Source organism: Falco punctatus (assembly GCF_963210335.1).
Source record: "Falco punctatus genome assembly, chromosome: 2".
Classification (NCBI taxonomy): Eukaryota; Metazoa; Chordata; class Aves; order Falconiformes; family Falconidae; genus Falco; species Falco punctatus.
This window is the reverse complement of record NC_137581.1, coordinates 26,155,307-26,180,648: the sequence shown is the minus strand read 5'-3', so window position 1 is coordinate 26,180,648 and position 25,342 is coordinate 26,155,307. Positions and strand designations below refer to the sequence as shown.

Genomic DNA, 25,342 nt, shown 5'->3' with positions numbered 1-25,342 from the left:
CTTCCTGAGACCCCATCTACTGGTCCTCTCCTCAGCTGATTACTAAAAACTACTACTCTTTAGACTACCTGAAATGACTACAAAGTGAGAAACGTTACTTTGGTTACATCCCTCCTGGTGCTATTCTTGTTTTCCCGAGCTGATATAACTTGATAAATCTTGCTTATGTTCAGCCCTCATCTTTCTGCACAGCTGATACACAGTCTTTAAGAATATGAGAAAAGGTAAGCATACTAAATAGCAAACACATAAAGAACGAAGAAGTTCTGAAGAAAATATCAGCATGCTCTGACACAACAGAAGGTTCCTTATTTTCCTAATTCCTTTTTTTTAAATTCAGCTAAGACAACCATACTTGAGCAGTATACAATTAACTTCTGAAAAAAACTTTTTTCATGATTGACCAATAAAATACACATTTTTACTATTATTGTATAATTTCTAAGTATCAGAGGACTTTACTAAGGATGTGACTTATTTCTATTTTCATCACAACAGCAAACCTAAGTAAACTAAAATTGTCTGTCCTGCGACTAATGTATTATGAAATATAGCTTCACTTTTGGGAACAGGTGATCAGTGAGCCATTTTTATATTCACAGATCTACTTTCTATAATCTCTAGATAACATGCAAACAGTGCCCTCTGAGTATAACAGATTTGTTTTGTAGTACTGACATCAGCCAAGGATCTTAAACACCAAACAGAAAATACAACGACATTTTCTCAGTTTACAGCTCTAAGAAATCATGTATTTTAAAATTCCTAAAGAAATCACCACACTAGATTTTAAGGTTTACCTACAAAGCATATATCTTGCATCCATGAATTTATAAATTGCAAAGCAAAAAGGACAGAAGACTTTGTAAGAGCTTGTATAAAGTAAGCAGCATTAAAATCTGTAGATATTGGGGGGGGGGGGGGGGGGGAGGGTAAGTATGTCAGAAACTAAAAACAATGGGAAAGATTAACTGTTATTAGGAAGCCAAACCAAACCATAACTGCAGCATTATAAGTTACTTACCAATAGAGATAGGGTTTATCCTTATCTACATTGATATTGTTTAGTGGATCCATACGAAACCAGGTGTTAAGAGTAAATCCATTTTGATAAGGCCACTTAGCAATAGGAGGCAATGCAATTGCCTGGAGGGGGGTGGGGTGGGGGGTGGAGAAAAAGGAAACAGCAAGTGAAGAAATGAATTTTTTGAGAAGTATTGTTAAAGGTAATGCCCCTCTAAAATCCTGTCATTCTAGACCTCCAGATCTGCTTTAACTTTCAAATATTAAAGAACAATATATACAAAAGAAACCCCACCTTTCAAATAGTGCTTTTGAATAAATGCATTGGTTTTCCATCTATTTTAAAATACTTCCATTTTAATTACATAAATCCTACCAATAGAAGACATGGAATTAAATTTGTGAGCGGGCAATATTAAGAGAAAAAAACAGAAAAGTGACTTCTGCAGAAATTAAACTATAAATTCAGCCTTCAGTAAGTATGCATCTTATCAATAGAGTTAAACATTAAGGTCAAATGAATGCCAAGAAATGGTTGAGAGATTCACTGTTAAAGCTACAGTATAAAATAGGTTGTTTTCTGACATTCAAGAGCACTATCAGTTGGGTTTTTTTACCATACACACTTAGTAAGGTAAGAGACTGAAAATTTTATCCCCCTACTCAGTTAAACACATTAATAGTAAGGCATGGCCTGGGAAGAAATTTGTTTTTTCATTCATTTTTTTAGTGTGGGCTGACTAATGAAGAGCTTTGAGAGAACTCTATCCCTGGGCAAAACCCTGAATACCTGATCTAACTTTGAAGTTAGGTACTCGTTAGAGAAGAAATCAGACAAGATGAACTTCCCAGGTCACTTACAAAGTAAGTGTTTTCGATAATACCAATAGAAGATAAAATATTTTTTCCCCTCAGTATCAGAACTATACAAAAATTGAAGTAATATAAAAAAATCTAAGAACTTAAATGGTTGTAGTAACTTAGAGATTACTGTAGTAGGCACTACTTACAATAAATTCTTTCTCCCTCCATCAGACAAAATATAGAATATTTCATGCAAAAGTAGTTAAGGAATAAACAGCCTTTAATAGTGCTTCTTGAAATAAGTTGTATGTGAATGCAAACCAGAAGAAAATATTTTTATAAATAAAAATAGCATGTTATTTCTAAGTTTATTTAACTGATATTTTTCAGTTCCATTAAGATCATTTTAACTCTTATCACATTTCAAAATAATAAAGACTAGTTAGTTAATCCTTGTACTGATGACATTGGGTTCTTATCAAAGCCATCAGTGATACTGACTGAGCACTGGTACAGGCTGCCCAGAGAGGCTGTGAAGTCTCCATCCTTGAAGATGCTCAAAAGCCATCTGGACACAGTCCTGGGCAGCCTGCTCTAGGTTGCCCTGCTTCAGACTAGGTAAGCTGGCGAGAAGACCTCCAGAGATCCCTTCCAACATCAACCCTTCCATGATTCTGTGATGCTTAGAATGTCGCAGTTGGAAAGTGCTCAGGAGTGCTCAAATTGTGTCCTGTCCAGATTCATAATGAAGACTACAAAGAAACGTAACAAACTCGTTCGTTGCTTAAAATGAGAATGGACATTAGTCTCTGGGCAACAGAGTCAGAATAACCACACTAGGATTCTATGCCAATGTAGCAAGTACAGAGTGGGACTGACTTTTCATTATTTTTATATGCAAGGCAATTGCTGAGAAAGTTTTAAGAGCAGAGAAATAGGTAAGTAAGAATGATGGGGAACTCACAGTAAATTTTAGAATCAGATACAGCAACGTGCTCAGATTATTCTAGCATTTGACTAGACAAAAATAGTAACACCAATTCTGCTGCTAGCCTGGTTCTAACTGCTCAGTACAAAACATTTCAAGGAACTTTTGGGACATCGCTCCTGCCTCCTGAGAGGGAGTTCCCTGCCTGAAACAGGAAAAGACAGGAACACCTGGGAATACTGCCACCACCACAGGGTGTCTCCTAATGCGGTGACTCCTGTGCTACTTACACAGACTAGCACAGATGTAACAGTACTGGGAAGAGCCTGGGAAAAGCTCTCACCAGCAGATCAGCAGACTGGCTCTATCAGTAGACAAGATCAGTAGACTCTTGGCTTTTTCATACTGCCACTGAAGGCTTGGCTATACGAGGAGAATGCACCCAATTTTAAAGAGGGCCAATCTGATTTTTATCGTGCCAAGTAAATATTATGCTGTTTCTCTGTCTGATGTCATTGCTGTGCATCACAGCTGAAAACCTGAACTCAATGCCAGTAAACTAGGTCCTATCCAGTCTCTTTCTTCTAATTAAGTGCTTTGTTGTTTGGGTCGCGTTGTAAGTAATTGCCCTTGGTCCACTTGAGAGGATAATTTTTCTCCAGAACTTCACAATGTAATCCAACATGCACTACTCAAGACATGTAAATTTGAAACTGAAATTTCTTGATTTACAGGTGCACAGTCAATGATGTGAAACAAGATCCTAACCTGGGAAAGAGAAATGCCTATTGTGCATTTCAATCCAGAAAATCTTTATGCTCCTGTAATTGATGCACCTCTTTGGACAGGGAGAAATGTTTGGAATTCTTCCCCTGCAGAACTTTTCTTGAAGCTCTGATACAAAATTAAATTTAAGAGAGACATTTCATCAGGGTTTGCCTCTGAAGCCCAGAAATGTCAAAGCAGCATGTGTCATCATAGACATTCATATTCTGCAACAGCTGTCTTGCTGCTGCATGTACTTTTAGGAGAGGTTAACTGTGGTTTTAATTTAGCAGTAGCAAATTAAACTGTGTCTTTCAAAACTCAGTAATTAATCCCTTACACAATCCGCCCTATGCATTTTGCTGACACGTCTGTTTGTGCAGTTGAATATCAAACAAGATCAAGGAAGTGATCCAGCCAAAAATAACCCAGGTGAAAAACAGTGATTTTCAGCAAGTTTATTTCCTTAATGCAATCTGCCACACCAACAGCTGTATTCACAAAGAACAGGAGGTGGTGGTTTATGCTTGAATACAACTATCAATGCTATTGAGGAAGTAAAAGCAGAACAGCCCAAGAAAAGCTCCTACCATCCTTCACGCACTGGCATGAAAAGACAGGGATCTCAGGATTACTTCCCCTTAAAAGATTTCAAGTTCTACCATAAGCACATACTATTCCATACCAGAATGGAATCAAACCTCAAATCTGGATTTCTTATTTGTAAGCATTTGTATTTACTGCCTAAATAATCACATTTATAGATCTGTATACAATACTTGAATTTATTCTTGGGCTTTTCTGAACATACATGCAGTGAATGGAAGAGAAAATGTCTATTTGAGAAGGTTCAGAAAGGAATACAATTACATCATCATAAGTTATCTCAAATATTAAAGTCAAAAGAAGACTGCATTTAAATCACTGCCTTCAGGGAAAGGAAACAGCTGATGGATTTCAGACAAAAAGCTATAATAAAGCTTATGACTCAGCTGCCACTGTAAACTGTGATGACATGGACAAGCTCATCCCTGTTTTCTTCCTCAAGCCTCTGGTCTACATAGCATCAATTACGTTACTCAAATAAAATAATGCTGTTCTTTGGAATTTTCAGTTTTCAATTCTATGATAACTTCCCCAGACAAAAATCTCCTAGTTGACATTCCGTCCTTACAAGTGCAGCTTCTCAACACTACAACTACCTTGCAAACTTATGGAAGGCAAGGTCTGCACTACTCAAGCATGTATTTCCCCTCTTGCTTACTTCTCAAGAATTTCTGAAACCAAATGAAAGCAAATGCAAATGAGGAGAAACGTATCTGATCCTCAAGTTGTAGTATTTTGGTTGTAAACTTACTGCAGCACTACAGCCTGGGAAGTTGAAAAAGGTATCAGGCCCATGTCTCTGCGGCATCTGATTGAGGACTGATAATAGTTTAACCGCATGTCTTGGCTGTGAAAACAAGGAAATTGCACAAAAGTCAATACAACCATTTTGTACTCTCTAGGCTACAACAGAAACCGGACGGTTTTCAAACAACACAGCAAATTAAAGTAGTTAGCAAAAATACTTCATACGTTCAATCAACATGAAAACAAATATTCAAGTTTATATGTCCCAGGAGACAATTTACGTTAACTTCAGGCTCTAATGGAATGACAATGCTTTATCTGATCACAGCTTACCCAGATTCCATTTTCTCCTCGAAGCATGCTGAACAAAAGCTTCAACTCTTTGACAGTGATGCTGTAGCTGGCAAGAACCCCCAACATATCAACTAGAAGATCTTCAAAGGAAAATAAAGTTATTCTGAACTCTGAATTTCATTGTTTTGACAAAAAAGCTGAAAAAGTTAATACCTTTAAATGTAGGTGTACTCACAAATTCTAAAAATCAAACTTAGTTGCCTTAAATATTTTACAAAGGATTTCATATTCTTGCTGGTTTAGTTATTTTAGAAATAAATTTACATATGCAGTTTTAGATTTTGCATTACACTTTGAACAAAGTATTTATTAGATTTATGATGAATTAATTCTTCCCATTTTACAACATTCATCATACATTGTGAACTTTCTGGTTGCTCCATTCTGTTACACACTTTTGGAACAAGTGTTTCTTCATTCCTCTGAAGTTAGCATTTTTCAAAAACCTCTGATCTAAAAGATGCTTGACAGTATTTTTTATCTTAAGCACAGTGCATTATACTGAGAATCTGTATGGTTCCCACAGTTTTGCTACAGTGATAATGCTTCCAATTTTTAACAAAATGAAAGGCCAGGGGAAAAAAACCCAAACAACCCACAAACAAAAACCCTCAAAAAAAAATCATAGTGAGAAAGCAATAATAAGACCACAACTAAAAGAAGTGATCAAAATTGCTCATGAATTTATGTAATACAGCTTTCATTAAAACATCTCAAACCCCATAAATTATTAAAGTAATAGCATTACATAGCCTGCTTTTCAGAGAATATCAGGTTTAAAATTACTGCTAGTGCTTGGATTTTTAATTGTGGGGTGCTGGACCTCACCTTATAGCCCACACTTTCTTCTGGAATAAAATATACACTACTTAAGAATTACTACTTCCTCTAGTAGGAAGCAAAATAATTTGCTTATCTTCACAGATGTGGCATAAGAAATTTAATTCAGAGATCAAGCAGTGAAGCACAGTTTCCAAAACAAAAAGGCTATGACACAATAGAATCAGCATTAGTAAACTTTTTCAATCTGCACAACAATCAGAAAATTCCCCCTGTTAAACTTGTAGAAGAACTGAATAAGTTTATATCTTATTTGCAGGACTACATATTCTCCTTGTTCATTAGTGAAAGGATGACTCTTACAGGTACTGTCAAAGAGTAGTCTTAAAAAGCATCCCTCCTTTTCAAGGACATTTCACGCTGACATGTTGTTTTAAAACAAATTTTCTCTCTGCAAATCCCTGCACATGTGTTTTTGAGTAAAACCATCATAACTATTTAACTTGTTCCACTATGCATCCAACCTCTGGTCCTCAGTAAGAAAAAGGCATGTGTGAAGAATGAAATACTTAATTTACAGGACACAGTAAGCTGTTCAGTGAGTGAAAAAGCACGTCAGGAAAAGCAAAAGAAGAACACTGTAATTTGCAGACATTTTCACCATAAGATCTGAATATATTCCTAATGTTCAGGAATAGATTTCCCCCCCCTCCCCCCTTTCTTTAAAGGAAGAGTTTATTTAATCTCCCCTTTAAAATTAGTGCTACATCGTATTTGTGACAGAATTTATTAAGAGAAAGCAAAATAAAACTACAAAAACTAAACCACCTTTTCTTTTATGATGGTGAATTCTATGACTCAGCTCCTCCTCTGGTACCTACAAGCATCTGCCCCCTTTGCTGCACAGCCTCCAGCCTGCAGTGTGAAGCTGGCAGTGATTGCACATATCGTACGTGATTAGAAATTGAGAACAGCAACACGCTGAAAGGCAAATCAGCACAAGCAACCACCAGAACACCAGTCTGGCTGAGAATTTCCCAATTCTTATTTGTAGTTTTAACTTGCTTTTTACATTAAGTTACTTCAAACTTTGCTTCTTTTACATAGAGAACTTGTTGTATAGAAGCAAAGTTCTTAGGTGAAAATCAGAACATCATTAAATCAAATAATCTTCAAACACAGATGACAAAAGGGTAAACTAATACAGTCAAACACAGAAATGATTGGCAGGTTTTTAAAAACACTGAACATGTGCTGCTTTGTCTCATTGTTATAGCCCTGTACTACCCTGTGGCACAGAAAATTTCTTATTTCTACTGAAGATGTTGATAACTCACAGGTGTTAGAAAAATGAATAAAACATTGATGGAGAGAAATAAATGTAAGCTCCCTAACAACGTAACTCTGGGTAAAACAGAGACCTGAAGGATTGAAGCCTAGTAGATAACAAATAAAGAGAAAGCAAAGAACTGTGGAAGTCAAAGCACTTAATGCCACTTCAAGCTATTGCTGTAAACACCTCTAAAGAAGGTTTGTTTCAGTTTAATAAGACTTCAAAAGAACTGTACTCTATTACATAACTTTGTCCATCCTTATTAGAAATCTCATACAAAAGAGTCAGTCCACAGCTGGTTTATAAATCCTAATAATCCACTAATCTATAAATGGACAAAATTCACAAAACATACTACAACTGAATTTTTAAAATGCTTACTTAATTTATTTGCATTAAATAAGATCTCATATATAACTGTATATAACTGGTATCTATGATCTCATTTCAGAAACAAGATTGTATAAAATAATATTAAGTCCAGAAGGAGAAAACAGGCACTGTTTCTCATTTTTAATGCATTTCTAAAATGCATAGAATGCAACAGGTTTTATTTCTGTTAATGGAACCTCCTGACTACTTTCATACTAAGCAGTTTACATATGATCTATAAATTAAACAGAAACCTTGAAGGAATGCTTTATTATGTCATTTAATAGGAAAAAACAAGGGTAAAAGATCCTGCCTGTCTCTCAAGTAATAATGAGCACATATTAAAATGAATGGGATGGCATAAGCTTTAGAAGACATATTAAACAGCATTGGAAACCCAGCTTCAGGAAAACTTCCCTCGTGTTTCCTTAACCTTTTATTAAGATTGTCATGAAATTTTGAATTTTAACTCTGTAGGTGAAGTAAATTAATTTCTACAGACTGGCAATAGAGAATGTCATCATTTTGCAGTTTTTCTTATGGAACCAGCTGAAAGCGAAACACTTGTTAACAGCCTATTAATGACAGAGCAGCCAAACCCTAACATTTTTGCTTAAAAACTAGGAACTGTTTCAGTGCTTAAGAATTCAGTTCCAGCTGTTTTAGAACAATAAGCTACAGTATCACAACAGAACCACAGGCAATAAAATGGGGATCAAGGGAGACATATCCACTCTGTACGAGTTCAGGATACCTTCTCATCCACCGTTCAGACTTTTCTGTAGGTACTACAGCCACACTATCCCAAAGAGTGTCTCGGAGCAGATGATCTGCTCCGCCACTCATCACCTGGAAATAGAGAACTATGAAAACTGAATCCCACAAGGAAGATTCTGTGCAGCTGTTAAAAAAGCATGCTAATCACCTATACAAATATTTTAATAATCTTTTCCTCTTAACCATTGATAAAATGGCTGACCATCCCCTACACAAGTATAACATCATCACAGTACAAAGATGACTTCTGACAGGTGATGCTTCTGGAAAGCAAATTGGAATACAATGGCAATGATCCCATTTGGCTTTTAATCTTGACCACAGAATCTGAAAAATCTCAAGAAGTGAGAAATTTAAAGTGCTGAGAAACCTCATGAACCTGACAGTCTTCATCTAAACAGACAGACAAGTTCTAACTGCAAAAGGTTGGGCACATGTTTACTTGCTGTTGTCTTACTTTCATGAAACCAGAGGACAGTGGCTTCAGACTTAAACTGGTCTTGAAAGCTTGCTGTCAGAACATAAAACAAAGGTTATGCCTGTTTCGTCTATTTAAACCTTACCTAGGTCTAATCACAGTGTTTCACAAAGCAACAAGTGAGATGACCTAAAAACAAACTCCTCCCCGCCCCCCCCCCCCCCCCCAACCCAAATAAAAAACCAGAAAACCTGTACCCTTTAAAAATTACAAAAGCCAAATGCAAAACATTAGGCTGACAGAGTATTAGCAGCAACTGCTCTGGGAAAAAAAGTGGTAGTTAACTCCCTAGGACTAAGCACTAGCACAGGTCTTGTTCATAACATCCTCCCTGAATGTTAAAAATAATTTTGCCACAAATGTTCTTTTTTCTTTGGGTTTGGAAAGTTCATAAAAATATTTAGGGCAAATGACATCAACGTCTGTGTAGCAGATTAGGGAACACAGATACTGCATTCATTGTCTCTGATTTTGTCATCTCAAGTGCCCACCACTGAACTAGTTATTACACGAACAAATTTATTACTTCTGACTTATTACCAGCATTGTTGCCATTTATAAAAGGGTGGTGAGGTGCTTGCGGAAATCAAGGGCTAAAAACAAAATGATGAATTTTGTTGCTTCCATGACTTTTCAAATAATTACCAAAACCCTCCACATTCTTGTAAATTTTCAGTTATCAGAGAAAAGACCCTACAAAGCATGACTTTGTTAAATCCCTGCCCATGATATACAGAAAACTATTCAAATCACTTGACACACATTGCAGAGTTAAAATGTCATCAGAATTCCAATTTTCAGTGTTGATTTTAAATTAACTATGTGCTCTCTTTGTCCATGTAAGTATATGGAAGAGTAAGCTTACTGATGCTTCTTCTGCAGGTCTTTTCCTGAAGTACTGTGTGACCACTCTCAGAAAAAAGATTAATGGGGCAGAGGCTCCATTAATTTTTTTATGAATGAACTATCCCTGTCTTATATTAATGGTTGTAAATTTAGACTGATTTTTCAGTTTCCAAAAGCTCCTAGAAGCCAGATCCTATACACTTTATTTCTGACTTCTACAATTAGCTAAGCATTTTTAAATATTTCTCTCTAATAGGGACATAATTACAGTAACATATACCACATACAGAAGTACTATTTAGGGGAGCTCAAACTGGAAAAACTTTATTGGTATGATTACTGATGTAAGCACATTATTTCCATGAGTGAAACACTGAAAAACTTCAAGAAAGAAATGTTTGTTTTAATCAGCTAATGCCTTATATTTAACATGGAATAGAACAATATCTTTGCCTTTATACTATTCTGACATATTTACAAATCCTGCAGAACAAAACATCCTTGGTGAAAATCATTGCTTTTGTGAATCTATAGATCTGTTATACTTCTGTCTGAATCTTGCAGTACAATATTTAGCATAACACTTCTGGTTATAGCATTTACACATACATTTCTAATGAACAAGCTTGCTATGAAATACAGAATGTAGCTTCTTCAAATACTTTAATATTAGAGATACCTTTATACTGAAAAAAAGCCAAAACTCGAATAATCCAGTTTTCATGCTGCTGTTACTCTCCTCTTGTTTCTGGTCTGAAATCCTTGCTGGTTTACTGTTTCATAAAGCCTATATATTTGTCAGGAATCAAACCATCTGATAAAATCTTGGAATTATGAAAGACAAAGCGCTTCAATCTTTTAAAAATATCTCACAATTCAGGTATCCTATCAGTCCCAAACTATATAAAAATTAAGAACCACTTTTATATTGAGTTGAAAGATATTGATCGGCTTAAATTTCTCCCCAAGAAATGTAAGAAGCAGATAACTATGCAGTTTCCAGCTGCCATATTTAAGTATGGCAACCAAAGCTGCTCCTCTAACCAAATAATTCAGGATTACTATCTGTACCCTACTACTGAGAGGATGTAGTCTGGAATAACATAAACTCCTTCAAAAGTACTCTGAAAAACTTAGCTGTGCAACAACTTCATCACTTGTTTTCAGTAGGTGAACAAAGTATGCTGGGCTTTTTTATGCTGTAAAAAACTTACAGGACATTAAAACCCACAAGTATAAAAACTAAAGAGATATTATAGAGAGCACAGCTATACATTATGAGATATCATTTAATATAATCCAAATGTCCAGCATTCAAAGGTAGGAATAATTTCTGATATGCTGTCAGATATAGATTATGTTTAAAGTGGATCAAAATAACAATTCTAACATATGAATAATTCAAAATGGTCAACACACTTAAAAACTAAAATATTACTTTCACAGTTAAGTCTAAGGTACTGTTCTTAATTATGTTCAGAACAGCTTTTTTATCACTAAGATAACATTATCTTCTCAGGTGAATTAACAGGCAGTTAAACAATGTATCTACATATATTTTAAACTAAGAATACGTATTTGTAATTTTTCTGAAATTGATAAAAAAGTACTTCTGATTCAACAGCAGTACTAACCAAAATATCACTTTCAGTAGAAACCAAGACATCCCAAACCTTCCATAATCGCAAAACATTGACAGTTCAAGAATGCAATGATTATTTTATCAGTTGGCAATTTATACCTGCAATCATGTCGTCCACAGTACTCATCTTCAGCAGTACCTGTTCAATTAAGCCAACTTCCGTGCTAGTCTGTAAATTACGGACACTTTTACGTAGAATTGCTGTGAACATACTCCAGATTTCTGCTTGGCATGTTACATCACAGTGCTCCAAAAGCTCTGACATGCACGTGATGCTCTCTGCATCCTGGATTATAAAGTTCATCTCTAGATCAAATTCGCCACCAACCAGCTACAAAAGAAAGCAAGAACAGCATTACAATGTGTTATATATAGTTTAGTATCTTTCATACTTTTGTTGTCACCAACAGCAAATTTTTATTGCATGAGAGAGGCAATTTTAATAAACTCACTGCTATGATCTGTAAGACAGCAAATTAACAATCGTTTTATGTAAAACACAGCTTGTACAAAATACATACACTCGTATCATAAAACACTACCTTAAAATTTTGTCATAGTGTTGAACACAACACTTTCATAACATAAAATCAGAAGATACTTGAAATATTCCTTCCTGTAAGGTAACTGAAGTGGTAACCTGGCCCTGAGAGACATAGTGCAGAAGCTGCAGAACCTGAAAAGCTCAAAAGCAATTGAGGCTTTCCCACAGTTCTCTGGAGAGAAATCCGCCTTTCAGAAATAAAGACACTGAAAATAACTTTGCTATGTTGTCTCCTGATATAAACCAACATATGCCCTTAGTTAGGTGTTTGCAAGACCTTGCTGCCCTTTCCATTGTACCACCCACCCAGCCATGCAGTCATGCTCAGAAGAAGGATCAGTGATCTGCTCTGGACCAGTGCAGACATGGAAAACTTGCTTAATTATACCACAGATCAATTCATTGTGTGGCCAAGGAAAGCTACTGCTGGTGCAAGGGACAGACAGCACTGTGAGAGGAAAAGGCACTCAGACGAAAATTGATTTAACAGCAGTACTGATGAAATTACAGCCTGACTCCTGTCTATGCAGATACTTGTAAAATGCTACCCAAAGTCCTGAGCTCCAGTTAAATAGCACAACTAACAGGCACGTTTTAAGAGGGGGTGGGGAGAAAAAGCATTAGCAAAAATTTGCAAAAGATATTGTCAAGACCAAGTATATCTTTGAGGAATGGAACTCACCAACTTCAGTTGCTCACTTGCACAACTTAAAAAAGATGAAGTCAGAACACCTTACTGAACTGAACAGGAAACTTAGTTTAAAAACACAAAACCCTTTTAATGGCAGAATTTCTTTCAGTTTTGAAGGAAACAAAGCCTGACTCTCATGCATCCTACTCTAACACTGGTGCTTCTAAAATTCTTCGAGGTTACTAGGACTGAGTTCAATAACGGCAAATATATTACCTAACTCAAAAAGGAAAAACAAAAATATTTTAGAATAAATTTATTCTGCAAGACATTCTTTTCTATTTGATTCAGCATTTTATATAAAATTGCAATAATATGTTTTAAATCAAGATATTCACAGAATTCATCTCTTATAAGTGTATAATTTCAACAGTCACTTTTAATTGAAGGCTATTTCATAGCTTATTTAAAAGCAGTTGGTATTGCCTTCAAAATAAATTCCAAACAAGAAGCAAGCTGAAATACTATGCAAACCTTTGTTTGATGGTTAAACCTATCCAAATATTCAAAGTCTTTCTTCAGACAGAAATAATGCAAGCAAGCAGCGACTAGCTTTGGCTTCTACCTTGATTCATACTTTTCATCCACTTACAAATTATTTTTTCTCTATCAGTTAATTGCTAATTATAATTTTCTAATATAAAAGCTTCTAATATATTAAATATATAAACAGACTACCTCCTTAGTTCTCCTGACACATTTAATTACATTCAAATAAATCTATTATCCTAATTATGGTCAGTATTTTAGTGTAGAACTTGTGACTGCATATCACATTTCTGCATATTTGGTAAACACATAATGTCTACCAAGGGCAGGCAATAAAACGGTCAAAATTAGAAGCACAGTATTTCTACAGTCATTCTTTAGAATGAAATAGTTTTACAGAAGAAAACACCACACTTTTAAGGAAACCCAGGTGGAGTTTCTGTTTCTGAACACAGCAGTAACTGGTGCACACCTCACCAGCAATCTAGGTGGTTGTTTTTTCAGGTATCTCTCCACCTGGATGAGCCTCTCTGAGATTATGTTAAAAACACACAGAGGTTAAACAGGCACCCGTAGAAGACATTCAATTAAACTCTATCAGATGCATATCTTAAGATGAAAACAAGCACCTTCTGGAAGTGTCTACTTCTTTCCATGCAGGAAATCCAGGATGAGAAATTGCGTTTGTGAAGTCTCCATCCTTGGACACATTCAAAAGTTCTGTGGACACAGACCTGGGCAACCAGCTCTAGTTGGCCCAGCTTGTGCAGCAGGGTTGGATCAGAGAAGATCCAGAGATCCATTCTAACTTCAACAGTTCTATCATGCTATTTAGATATACAGCTTAGAGATACCCAATTAAGATGAGATCAATCCTCCCACTTGTTTTTGACAACAGATGGCCCTACAACCAAGGAAAAAACTAGTACTACCTCAGCTGGAACACAGAGGTTTGATACAGTCTGATCCCCCTTTCTCAAACATTATTCGCTGTAAAATTCTTGCTAATTTAAACTAATAAACTAACATAGAATGGTTAAAACAGACTAAAATAATTCACAACAGTCTAATATAATTCCAACTGTATTTGCTTGCTAATGTAAATTAATTGCTAATCCGTAACATTTGAAAGACTGAAAAAGAGCTCACAGTATCAGTCTAAAGTGACGGGATGTTTCACCACTATTAAAAACAAGCTGTATATATACCACATCACAGTGAACCTGCATCAAAAAATACACTGAATGTTAATAAAATTGGTTTCATGGAGAATCATCTACTGAGCTATGGACTATCCAGTAGGTACTACAACTAGTTTACTTGTCCATTTGGCAGCAAGATAGTTACAGTCCATCACAGTGACTGCTTATTTCACCAAAGAAAACATTAAAATGCACCAAATTTGCCCTTAACGGTGGTTTAAGCATATTTCAGCCACTAACAATGATCATAATTATCATTAAAATCAGCTTCCTTAATAAAGAAAACAAATTAATGACCTAATTAATGGTGATGGCAAAAATTTAAGAAGGCAGGGGGAGGGTTACTTTTTATAAAGTAGTCATACTAAAAATCAACATAAATTAAAAATATTAACAGTCACATTAAAAAGAAGTCTAAGAGGACAAGGAAAATCTAAACAAAAATGAAGCAAGTATACAGAAATAAATGACCAGGGTTAGATTGTGTTCAGGAAGTAATACAAGACAACCACTTCTGCTTTAAAATGTGAAAAAAAAAAATAATTCAGCTAATAAAAGTAGTTGAACATTCACTAAAAAAAAAAAGTGTTCACTAACAACATTTTTGCACCTGCATTTCACAAACAAGAGACAGTAGGCAAAGATGAATAACCAGTCGGTCTTCACAGCAGAGGGAGGTTATCAGTGCAGAACCACAACGATAATGAACTGGTAACACGTGTGGATACTAATGAAAGAACAAAGTTTGCCGAAGAGCCAAAAATCATTAAATGCAGTTAAAAAACCACCAACTACTGGGAGGTGCAAAGATTTTTCTGGTATCAAGTGGCTGGGCAACAACGTATGAGTTCGAAGTTAGGAAATGCAAAGTAAAACCACATTATTATAGTTTGAGCCATATGTACAAAACGATAGGTTCTCAAATCTACTATTATCAGTCAGAAAAGAGATCCTGGAGTCCCTGTGGGTACTAGTTTAAATAGCTATGCCATATTAAAAGCTGTCAGTAGGCAACTGTAAAAATTCATAATAAATTTGCAACTTTATAACTTGGATACGATTCTGGATGCAATACCACACACAAATCATATTGCCATAAAGTAACTTATTTTTAATGTAATGTGGAAGACTTCTGTAGTAAGACAAATTTCAGCTAGACTACAAGAAGAACACGAAGATAAAAAACCTTACAGGAGCCAGTATACCATACCATAAATCAGTACTCTTTCCGTATCACAGATCTCAAATAAAATCTTTTTTCTTACGTCAAACACACAGTTTTACTTTGCATTCTTCAAGTGAAGATTTAAGATTCAGTAAAGACCATGCTTTCACTGTCATTAAGTATTCTAAATTATTGCTTGTACTTTGTCAAGCTCATGCATCACTTTTTAACTATTCTGCATCATTCACAGCACAGCTGTAAGAAATGAAGCAGCAAACTAATGTTCAGATCATGGTTCCAAGTTAGATGACTATGGCCAAGAAACATAACTCCTCCTGAAAAAGTACTGAACTGGCAGTCGTAAGCAAATTAGGCTATCTTCCCTATACTGAGGTTGTTTACAATGACAGGCTGACACTCCTTGCAAATTGCTCCAAGAACCTATTTTAACACCAACATCCTCAAAAGCAGCTGCACTGCTCAGGATCTCCATTTTTCTGAATACTGTGGCCATTCCCCAGTAACCTTCTGCCATCCATTATGCTACGCAAAAAAAGCATTTTTTGCTAAACTGCCACAACTATGCGGAACTTAGGCTGGTCTTTTACACCCTTTTGATCTACAATAGAGGTGAAATATTCCCCCAAAACAGAGAAGTTGTCTTCATATGTCTCATAGTAAATTCAGATCAGTTCTCAAAATGCAGTAAAATACACGCTACTCAACATCCGTGATTAGAGTGTTTACTTGTGAAAATCGGAATTCTTCAGAATCAGATTCTTCAAGTTCTGAAGAATGGATTGAAATAAAGAAAGAATAGAATAGCATAGTTACAGTTGGAAGGGACCTAGAATTATCACCTAGTCCAGCTGCCTGACCACTTCAGGGCTGACCAATAATCAAAGCATACTATTAAGGGCATTAACCAAAAGCCTCTTAAACACTGATGGGCTTGGGGCATCGCCCACCTCCCTAGGAAGCCTGTTCCAGTGTTTGACCATCCTCTTGGTAAAGAAATGCTTTGTAATGTCCAGTCTAAATCTCCCCGATGCAGCTTTGAACCATTCCCACGCATTCTGACACTGAACACCCTGGAGAAGAGCTCAGCGCCTTCCTTTTCCACTTCCCCTCTACAAGAAGCTGTAGACAGAAATGAGGTCAATCCTCAAGTTTTCTTTTCTCCAATAATAGATTGTTTCTCAACTTGAAAATTCATCAAATGAAAATAAAGATGACAGTCAGTCTTAGAAGAAATAAACAAATGGAACATCAGGATGAATAATGCTACTGAATATTGAAAAACTAAGAGAAAGAAGAGGTTGGAACTTATTTTAAGAGCATTTTATAAAAAAAACCCTGAAGACATTAAAATTTTCCAGCACAATTTCATCTGTGATTAAAAAAACCTAAACAACTGCCAAGTATAAGGATCTTAAGAAATGTGTGAGATGCAAAAGATTTTTTTTTTAGCGGCACTTGGTATTTTTTTGGTTAAACAAAAAACATGAGCACATTCTGCTAAAGAATGACGGTAATACAAATACACAGTAACAGCAATAAAATGTGAAAATCTGAACTACAGGGAGATCAAATAAAACATTTTTCTTTGCAATTACTTTCATGTTTAAATGGATGAAGTATCAAAATTTTCTCAGTATAGTCTATTTTGCCATGTTCTACATTCATACTTTGAAAGAAGTTTCATGGTACCTAAACTGGTCATTTCTGTTTACTTTTAACATTTTACACATACATCTCTCTACTGCTCCTCTGATTCAGACTCTTAAGAGCTACTAACCTGTACAATTGAAACGTAATTGTTAAGAATAATTTTTTGGCAGATTTTTTGGTTTCTTCAAATGTCATCTGAATTACAAGGATGCATACAAGAAGAAAAAATGTGTATCGCTAATGATCTACTACTTCTTGTCTTGTATTTAATCTCTATACACTTTTGGGCAGCCAAAGATATTTTTTCAGTTTCATATTTATTGAACATAAAGTGAAATTTTGATTGTACTTATCTACAACAAACCCAGCTCTTCATTATAACCCTTTCCCCTGATCTATATTAACAGACCTGTGTTTTATTTTTCTGTCTTGATCAAAGAAAGTATATTAGAACTATATAAACGAAAGTATTCAAACATATAAATGTCTAAATCTGCTGTTCATTGCTATCAAAGAAGCACTTCTTCAAATTTGATTCCTATCTGCATTTATTTAAACAAAAATCAAGAACATACATTCCAGAATACTAGACAGAGAGTGTCACTGAAAAACTTCATTATCACAATGGTATAATTACTACAGCCCTAAAAACACCCAGGCCTGATCTGCACCAAGGCACTCCTTCCTCCCCTCACCTAATTAACTACTGTCACACTTGTACTACCTTTTCTAAACCCAGAATAAATGAGGGCTTATCACAGTCAACATGACAACCATTCTCATCTGTTTTGGACTAGTTCATGAGAACTACTTTAGGTTCAAATTTACAATTAGAATCTTGCCTTGTAAGTATAGGAGGTAAGTAGTTTGGAAACAAAATTATTAATTCTCTTTCTGTCCCTGATATTCATGTATGTTTCTAGGCATTGCAAAACAGCTGACTTGGCATTCGGCACAAATTTCCACAGGGAATGAGCTGGAAATACCCAGCTGAGATAGGGGTGAAAATCTCTTAAAATTCCAAATCAGTGAGCTGCTTTAAAGAGAATATTAGTAAACTTTTTACCCTTGTTAACAAAAGCCATCACATAACACGCAGGAATCATTCTTGTTCAAACTGGAGCATCTTTTCTACAAAACAAGACTGAATTGATTTCATAATCACCAGTAAGAGTTTAAAATATGTGGAATGAGACTGCTACTGCTTCTTTTATAAAAATAGGGCTCCAATTGAAGCATTAAACATTGTAGTCTCACAAAAGTGGTGGTGGACCCAGGCAGAGAAAAACAAGTTAGTATTTTCTGGTCATTAACTAAACCATTACATTTCTACACAGTTCATTCTGATTTTTAGGAAGATTCTTTTTCACCTGCATGAATGAAGATTTCGTTAGATATAAGTGTTTAGAATGCTAAATGAAATAAATTTAACTTTTTAGTGACCAATATGTATGCTCATCACATGCATTTGTTAACCTACGTATATCAATATGACTACAAAGAAAAACACGGGTAACAAAACCTTAAAGTGGATATTTTCAATAACTGATGTGTATTCCTCTTTTATTTTTAAGTTTTATTTTTAAATGGTTAATTGTTGGAGTTCTTTAGAGATCTGTAGTACAAGGATGTGTATCTGGGGTAACTTTCAAAATTCTCTTTACCATCAATGGAAAGTAAAAGGTGCTTCTGGGCAGTGATTCATCTCACTGGTTTTAGATGCAACATTAGGATGAAATAGACCTTTCCCTGGGAATGTAGTGCTTTTCACCGACTATAAAAAGACAACTAGTTCAGACAGGCACATCTAAAGTTATGTCAGATTAATCTTACCCAGTGTGCTCATGGTATGGTTTATAACTGAATGACAGCACTAAAAAGACCGATTCTCTGATGAATCACTACAACGGTAAGTAATTCGCCATGTTACCGTACACTTTTTTAAGGAGCCTTCATTCATTTCAGCTTCAAAAACATTTTTATCCTGAATAATGTATAGTACACACACAGCAGTGTGCCACTAAGGGAATGCTACCTAGTAAGTTTATTGACAATTTTCAAGTATTCCAAGAAAAGAATATAATGTCCCTTATACCTGCTGAGAAAATATGAACGAAGAAACACATTCAGCTTCACTTTCGATACTTTCAAGCACGAACTGATAATTATGCAAGCTTAAAAATATTTCACTGAAAAAAATTACCTTTAATTTCTTATACTTTCTTTTAGGGGAGGAGGGCACTCCTGTAGGTTTGTGCACTGCCTCTGGCTGGGATGGAGCTAATTTCCTTCATGGCAGCCCATATGGTGCTTTGGTTTATGTTTCTGACTAAACCAGTGCTGGTAACACCCCATGTTTTAGATATTGCTGAGTGGTGCTCACAGTGCCCGGGCTGCCCATTTCTCACCCTGCCCTCCCAGCCAGGAGGCTGGCGGCGAGCAACAGGTTGGGAGGGGGCACAGCCAGGACAGCTGTTCCTGACCAGAGGGCTATTCCCTACCATCATGCTCCGCAAGAACACCATGGGATAGTCTTTCCAAACCAGGGGTTGTACAAAGACTGGCTGGGCATCAGTTTGCTTATGGGAGGGGTGTTTTTGTGGCGAGTGATTGCCATTGCATCACTTGTTCCCCACACACATGCTTATTAAACTGCCTTTATCTCAACCCATAAGGTTTTTCTTGGGTTTGCTCTTCTGATTCTCTCCCCCATTGCACTGGGGGTGGAGTATGTGTGGGAGCAGGTAGAGGCAGTGGGTGCTCATTTGCTGGCTGGGATCCCCCCACTAGGGTTTAAGACCTTTGGCTTTGGTTCTCAAATTTACTTCATACAGTTTTCCCCCCTGAGCAGTACTGCTCAATCCAGTAAACTCTAATGAATCTCACGTAAGTGGTCTTAACAAAGCGCTGAAGGGAAAAACAGCAAATTACATAGTTCCAACCATAATCCCATAGAGCAAACGCTGCTTAAAGAGTACAAACCCAACTAACCTTGAGTATGGCCTGCTGAGTTCTTCCAAAATCACACTTCAGTGTTTGTCTCAGAACATCAAAACCCCAAATTTTCTGAATACACTATAAAGTATGTTTATTCCCCATTTCAAACAAGCCTGCATATTCTACCACTGTTATACAGGGAAGGCATTTCATCATGCTCTTCCCCACCCTACAGTCATTTTCTGTAAGTCAATAGTCAACTGTAAGTACCTACAGTTTTTCCTCTTCTTTTAGATTTCAGATCTTTTTACTAAGCATGAAGAGAAAGAATAAAAAATTATTTGAAATGCTTGGAAGGTAACATATGTTGTGAAAGAATAAAGGCTCTATAAGCAATGAAGATTGACTTTGTACTTACTAATGTCCTCCTGTTGTCATTGTTACCTGCCTCAGGACATTAGCTTCCTTGGGACATAAACCAGGAAGAGACAGTAAAAATTATTCCAAGAACTGTCTACTCTCCTTTAATTTCTGGGAGGACAATTCTAAATAACATCACTGGCACCAGCAGTAAGATTTTCTACTACAAAAGAACAAAGCTAGAAACTGTCAAACTGAAACTGCCTTTGTTGTAAAAAAATTACGCACAGGTTTATTAGGCACTATTGATGCCTTCTTTAAAAGAATGCTATAGTTATCTGAACAACCATCCTGCAGTTTCACATGGCAAAGCTGGCACAATGCAGCTCTAATACATTGCTTAATGAGGGTGTGAACTTTCATCTTTGGAGGGTTTTCCAAAGAAAACCAGCACGTGTTAGAGTGCGTAATTATAGATAGTAACAGACACAAGGTATACGCCTGTCAAACTCATTCAGTGCAGTTCTGTGATTCCAGTATTCCCCAAGTCTCAGAAGAAACGTTTGCTCATTTGATGAGCCCTGCAAAATAGTAGTTGTCAATACTTACCTAATGATCATGGTAATGCTTAATTAATGGCAATGGTAACATTAAGTTACTTCAGCAAGCTGTCCCAAAGAAACACCCTTAAATGAACTGTACCTAAGAAGGAAAGGTTTCTGTGTATTTAAAATGAGTTACATGTGTCTTGAGATATTATTCCAGAGTCTCCTCATAGATCCTTAGTATCAAAATAAGCTGCTTTGATGCAAGAAAGGGAAGAAAAAAAAAATCATTTTGCTGCGCTGTTTAGAAAACTGTTCCCTGTACCGATTAGTACCGTATTGATTAGCATCTGGTTTTTTTATCATGATGAGGTGTTGAAATTCTTTGGCTGAAACTTCATGGCAAAAAACCCAACACCCAAACCCTGAGGGATGTAAATGACAGACTATTGTTTAGTTTAAAAAGAGCACAATGTCAAGGTGTGGTTTGAACTCTGTCTGTTATAGTAGGAATGCTATAGCACTGCAGTACGCTAGAGTCGTGGTAACACAGATAACTCATCTGACCTGAATAATTATGTGTTGAATTTTAGTATGTTGCTCCTCTGACAACATAAATATCAAATATAAATTCAGTTAAATAAAATAACAAAGATGTTTGTTTCAATGGAAAAAAAATAATCACAGGACTTCTTTTCTGAATGGGGCACAGATCTAGAAGTCAAATCAAGAGAAAAATACTTTAGAGGTATATTGAGAACACCTTAAAATTAAAATTATGGGTACACTGCTATACCATATTCTGCATACCAATATTAATGAAAGTGTGCATTAAACCAAAGCTTCAAAAACAATGGCAGATGACTTGCAGTCAAGTATGTATGTGATTTACTGAGACAAGTATCAATTACATTCAGATGCAGAGTTAACAGTCTGACAATAGTTTTTCAATTCCCCTCCCCCCCTGCTTTTTAAACACATACTTGACAAAGGCAGACTTTTTCTAAGTATCACTGAGGCTTAAAGAGAAAAAAAACCCAAACCAACAACCACAAACCCCCCAAATACAAGATGGGCTATTTGGCACAAAGTTCTCTAGCTGTTCTTTACCTAACTGTTAAGAATGCTTGATTTCAGGGTAGGACAGAGATTAGCCTGATAAAGTTCAAATATCTGCCCTCACAAAAGCTTCCTTAGCACAAGACTGTAAATCCTTGACTGGAAAAGTCCTAACTTAGAAGGAATGCAAGAGGAGAGTTTTAAAGTGCAACACAGGACAAATTTTACCTGCTTAGGAGAGCTGGAAGAACAATCCCATGATTTATGCTAGAAATGAAGACCAATAAAGGCATTTTACACACATGTACCAAACCCCAAACACAAAACTGGAAGTCATCTTCCTGGTCTGGTGTTCCTACATCATCAGAAGACTTTCTTTCCATTTATTACATCAATCTCCAACAGACCCGTTCAGGCCACAGCAAAATATGAGCTTTTAGTTTAAGATGTTGAACCTGAACACTGAAGTAAAATCAAAACCATTCTCAAACTTGGAGCTAACTCATTTTCACTTTGTCTGGTTTAGTTCTTCTTGTGTATTCCTTCTGATCTAGACTCAACCAAACACAGATCAGCTGATTAGATAAGGGGACCTCCTAACCTCAAAAAAGGAAAAGTTAATGACAATTTACTTTAATATGCAAAACCAAGTAGTTTAGGTTTGCCACATCTGCGAAAGCAAAAATTCAAAATTGATTTTTATGGACTATAAAGATGTTGATAAATAAACACAGCTTAAGGTGCATGAAACACGTTATTACTAAATAGATATTCCTAGTTTATTTTGCTTATAATACTTCATTAGCCCATTTTTGGCTCTCTTCTCTCACTTTTACAAACCTCTCTTTAAGTTCAAGGTACAGATGCAAGTACAGTATAAGGTCATGACAGGGCTAATAAGCTTCTAACTTCCAGGTTTCAATAACCAGCTATATTTTAAAAGAAGTTCTTTGGAGATGTTTTGGGTTTATGCTTTTTTTCTGTTTTCTGTTTTAGCTTTAACCTATCTTCTTTTGTTTCGAAGCCAGAAGAGAAGTAACAGAAATTGAAATAACTGAGTTACAATTGGCTTTAATCTAATTTGCATTGCACAACTAACAGTATCACACAAAATGTTTGTGCAGATAGCAGTGTCTGTTTTTTTAAGAAACCCTGAAAAATCCTACAACACAGACACTCCTGCTTCCCCACCTTCAAGTATATAAGTGAACAGAAAATATTTCCTATAGATAATAATAGATTATTTTAGTCAACAGAAGTTTCCAGTAAATCAAAACATTTGGATTTTATTTTCATGGATAACAACATTTTTTATTATTCAAATGTACTTGTCAAAGTAATTTTTTTGTTTGTTTGTCAACTCACAGATGCATTCTGTGACTAGAATAAATTGCAACAATACAGTTAAGGGAATTTTAGTCTTAGAAAATGGTGGATTTTATCTCAGAATAGTCTGTGGGATGGTTCCCAGGCACAGTAAGGACACACAATTTAGAAATTACAGAAATTAAATGTGATAAAGGACAGATTAACCACAAGGATTGCGGTGTGTGTTGTATTTACACGCTTTGGCTAAGATCATAAAAATAGCCACATACCATCAGGACAACTACCTAGTGACCTTCTAAATAGCCATCATATATATATATCTCGACCTTTGCCCTGTAAATCCAAAACGAATAGCCTGCAGCCTCTCTTACTGTCTCCTTCTTTGTCATGAGGTAATCTAATCACAGAGGCAGAGCTGTTGCTCTCTGCTGGCACTACCTGCTTTTTCCTCACTATTAAAGGAGCCCTCTTGCATACCCTTCCCCATCAGCACCTCTACTGCAAGCTCCTACTGCGCACGGCGGGCAAACTTCACCCTGCCCAGGCCCTCACCTTTCTGCTCTGCATCTCCTGCAAACTCACATAGTGTAACCTGTCACCTGCCTGCCTTTACAAAGCAGGTCTCCATCCAATACACTCTAACGGGACTGAGACAGTATTATGCCCCGTGTCCCTCCTGAGAACCTACGGAGGAAAGTATTTCTCCAGTTACCTCTTCTGTCATACTAAATGAAATTTGGTTACCTGAGATATTCGACAGCTAGCTAAGGAATAATCTACTTTTTATTCTAAAGGCTATGACTATCTGAACAGAAAGAAAAAGAAGTTTAACCTAAGTAGCTTTCATATTGCAATCAGGTTTCTATAAAACAATCAACATATGCAATTCTCTCACCTTGCTAAACACCACTTGCCATTAACCCAGCTTGCTTTTTTGTACCACTGCACTGGTGTTTGGTAAGAAAAGGAATTACTTACATTCCTCTCATTAAGATTAAGCTATCTATTACCTATTTTAAACTTAAATAATCCATTTTTAAAGTGTCCTATTCTCATGTCCACCTTCCTTCAAAAATTTTTATTAGAATCTTTAACTGCTCTTTTTTTTTTTTTCAATGAAACATTTCCTTCTTGTCACAAAACCACTCTAAGACTCTGAGAAGCCTGGAAACGATAAATCATGGCTATACAATATTTAAAAGCAGAACAATTCCAGTGAACTCAGTTATGACAGTGCCACTTTCCAACTGATACTTATAGGTGTCAAAAGTATCCTGTTCACATTAATGATTAACGATAGAGTGATAGCCCAGGAGAACCACAGTGCTGGGGATACCTGATCTCAAACAATGCTGAAGTGAGGTATGCACAGTTGTGGTCTTACTCTCCATTTCATGTTGCTGAAAAGCAGGACCTTAATTGGAGGAAGAAAGAAGTGTCCCGAATTCTCAACATCCTGCTGTGCACTTACATCAACCATTTTGAGATACCTAGTAATACTTCTGGCATCAGTATTTTGAAACTTGCCAGCGGCTAAGCTGCTCATCACCAGTTTGTGAAGCTCTACATTCAATTTCAATGTGCTGATTTTCAACAATCTTCCATTTTTCATTAGATGCTAAAAGCATCGACTACTTACCACACAGCCTTTTCTTCCCAGAAGTTAAGATGGGAGAAAAGAACCCAGCATTTAGGCAGAGTGAAAAGCCATAGCTCATTTCTGTATAATGACTCTATTGATTCTAAAAGAAATGTTGGATATGTGATGTAGTTCCATTTAATTCTCTACATGTGACATACCTAGGTAAAAGAGAGCCAACACTAAATAAGGAAGTCCCAGTCAGCATTCCTTCAATTAAAAAAGATATGTAGATTCCAGCAAATTATAACAATCT

At 36.1% G+C, this 25,342-nt stretch overlaps 1 protein-coding gene across 3 annotated transcripts in view; it reads right to left on the bottom strand.

Moving 5' to 3' along the window:
- NBEA (neurobeachin) overlaps positions 1–25,342 on the bottom strand; it is a 534,050-nt gene that overhangs the window by 405,310 nt on the left and 103,398 nt on the right. For all 3 annotated transcript variants that reach the window (XM_080377534.1, XM_080377536.1, XM_080377535.1), the window contains exons 2-5: positions 11,555–11,786; positions 5,207–5,307; positions 4,878–4,973; positions 1,025–1,146 (exon numbers count right to left, since the gene is read on the bottom strand). In XM_080377534.1, the coding sequence (XP_080233660.1) occupies positions 1,025–1,146; positions 4,878–4,973; positions 5,207–5,307; positions 11,555–11,786 (551 nt within the window). The remainder of the gene's footprint in view (positions 1–1,024; positions 1,147–4,877; positions 4,974–5,206; positions 5,308–11,554; positions 11,787–25,342) is intronic.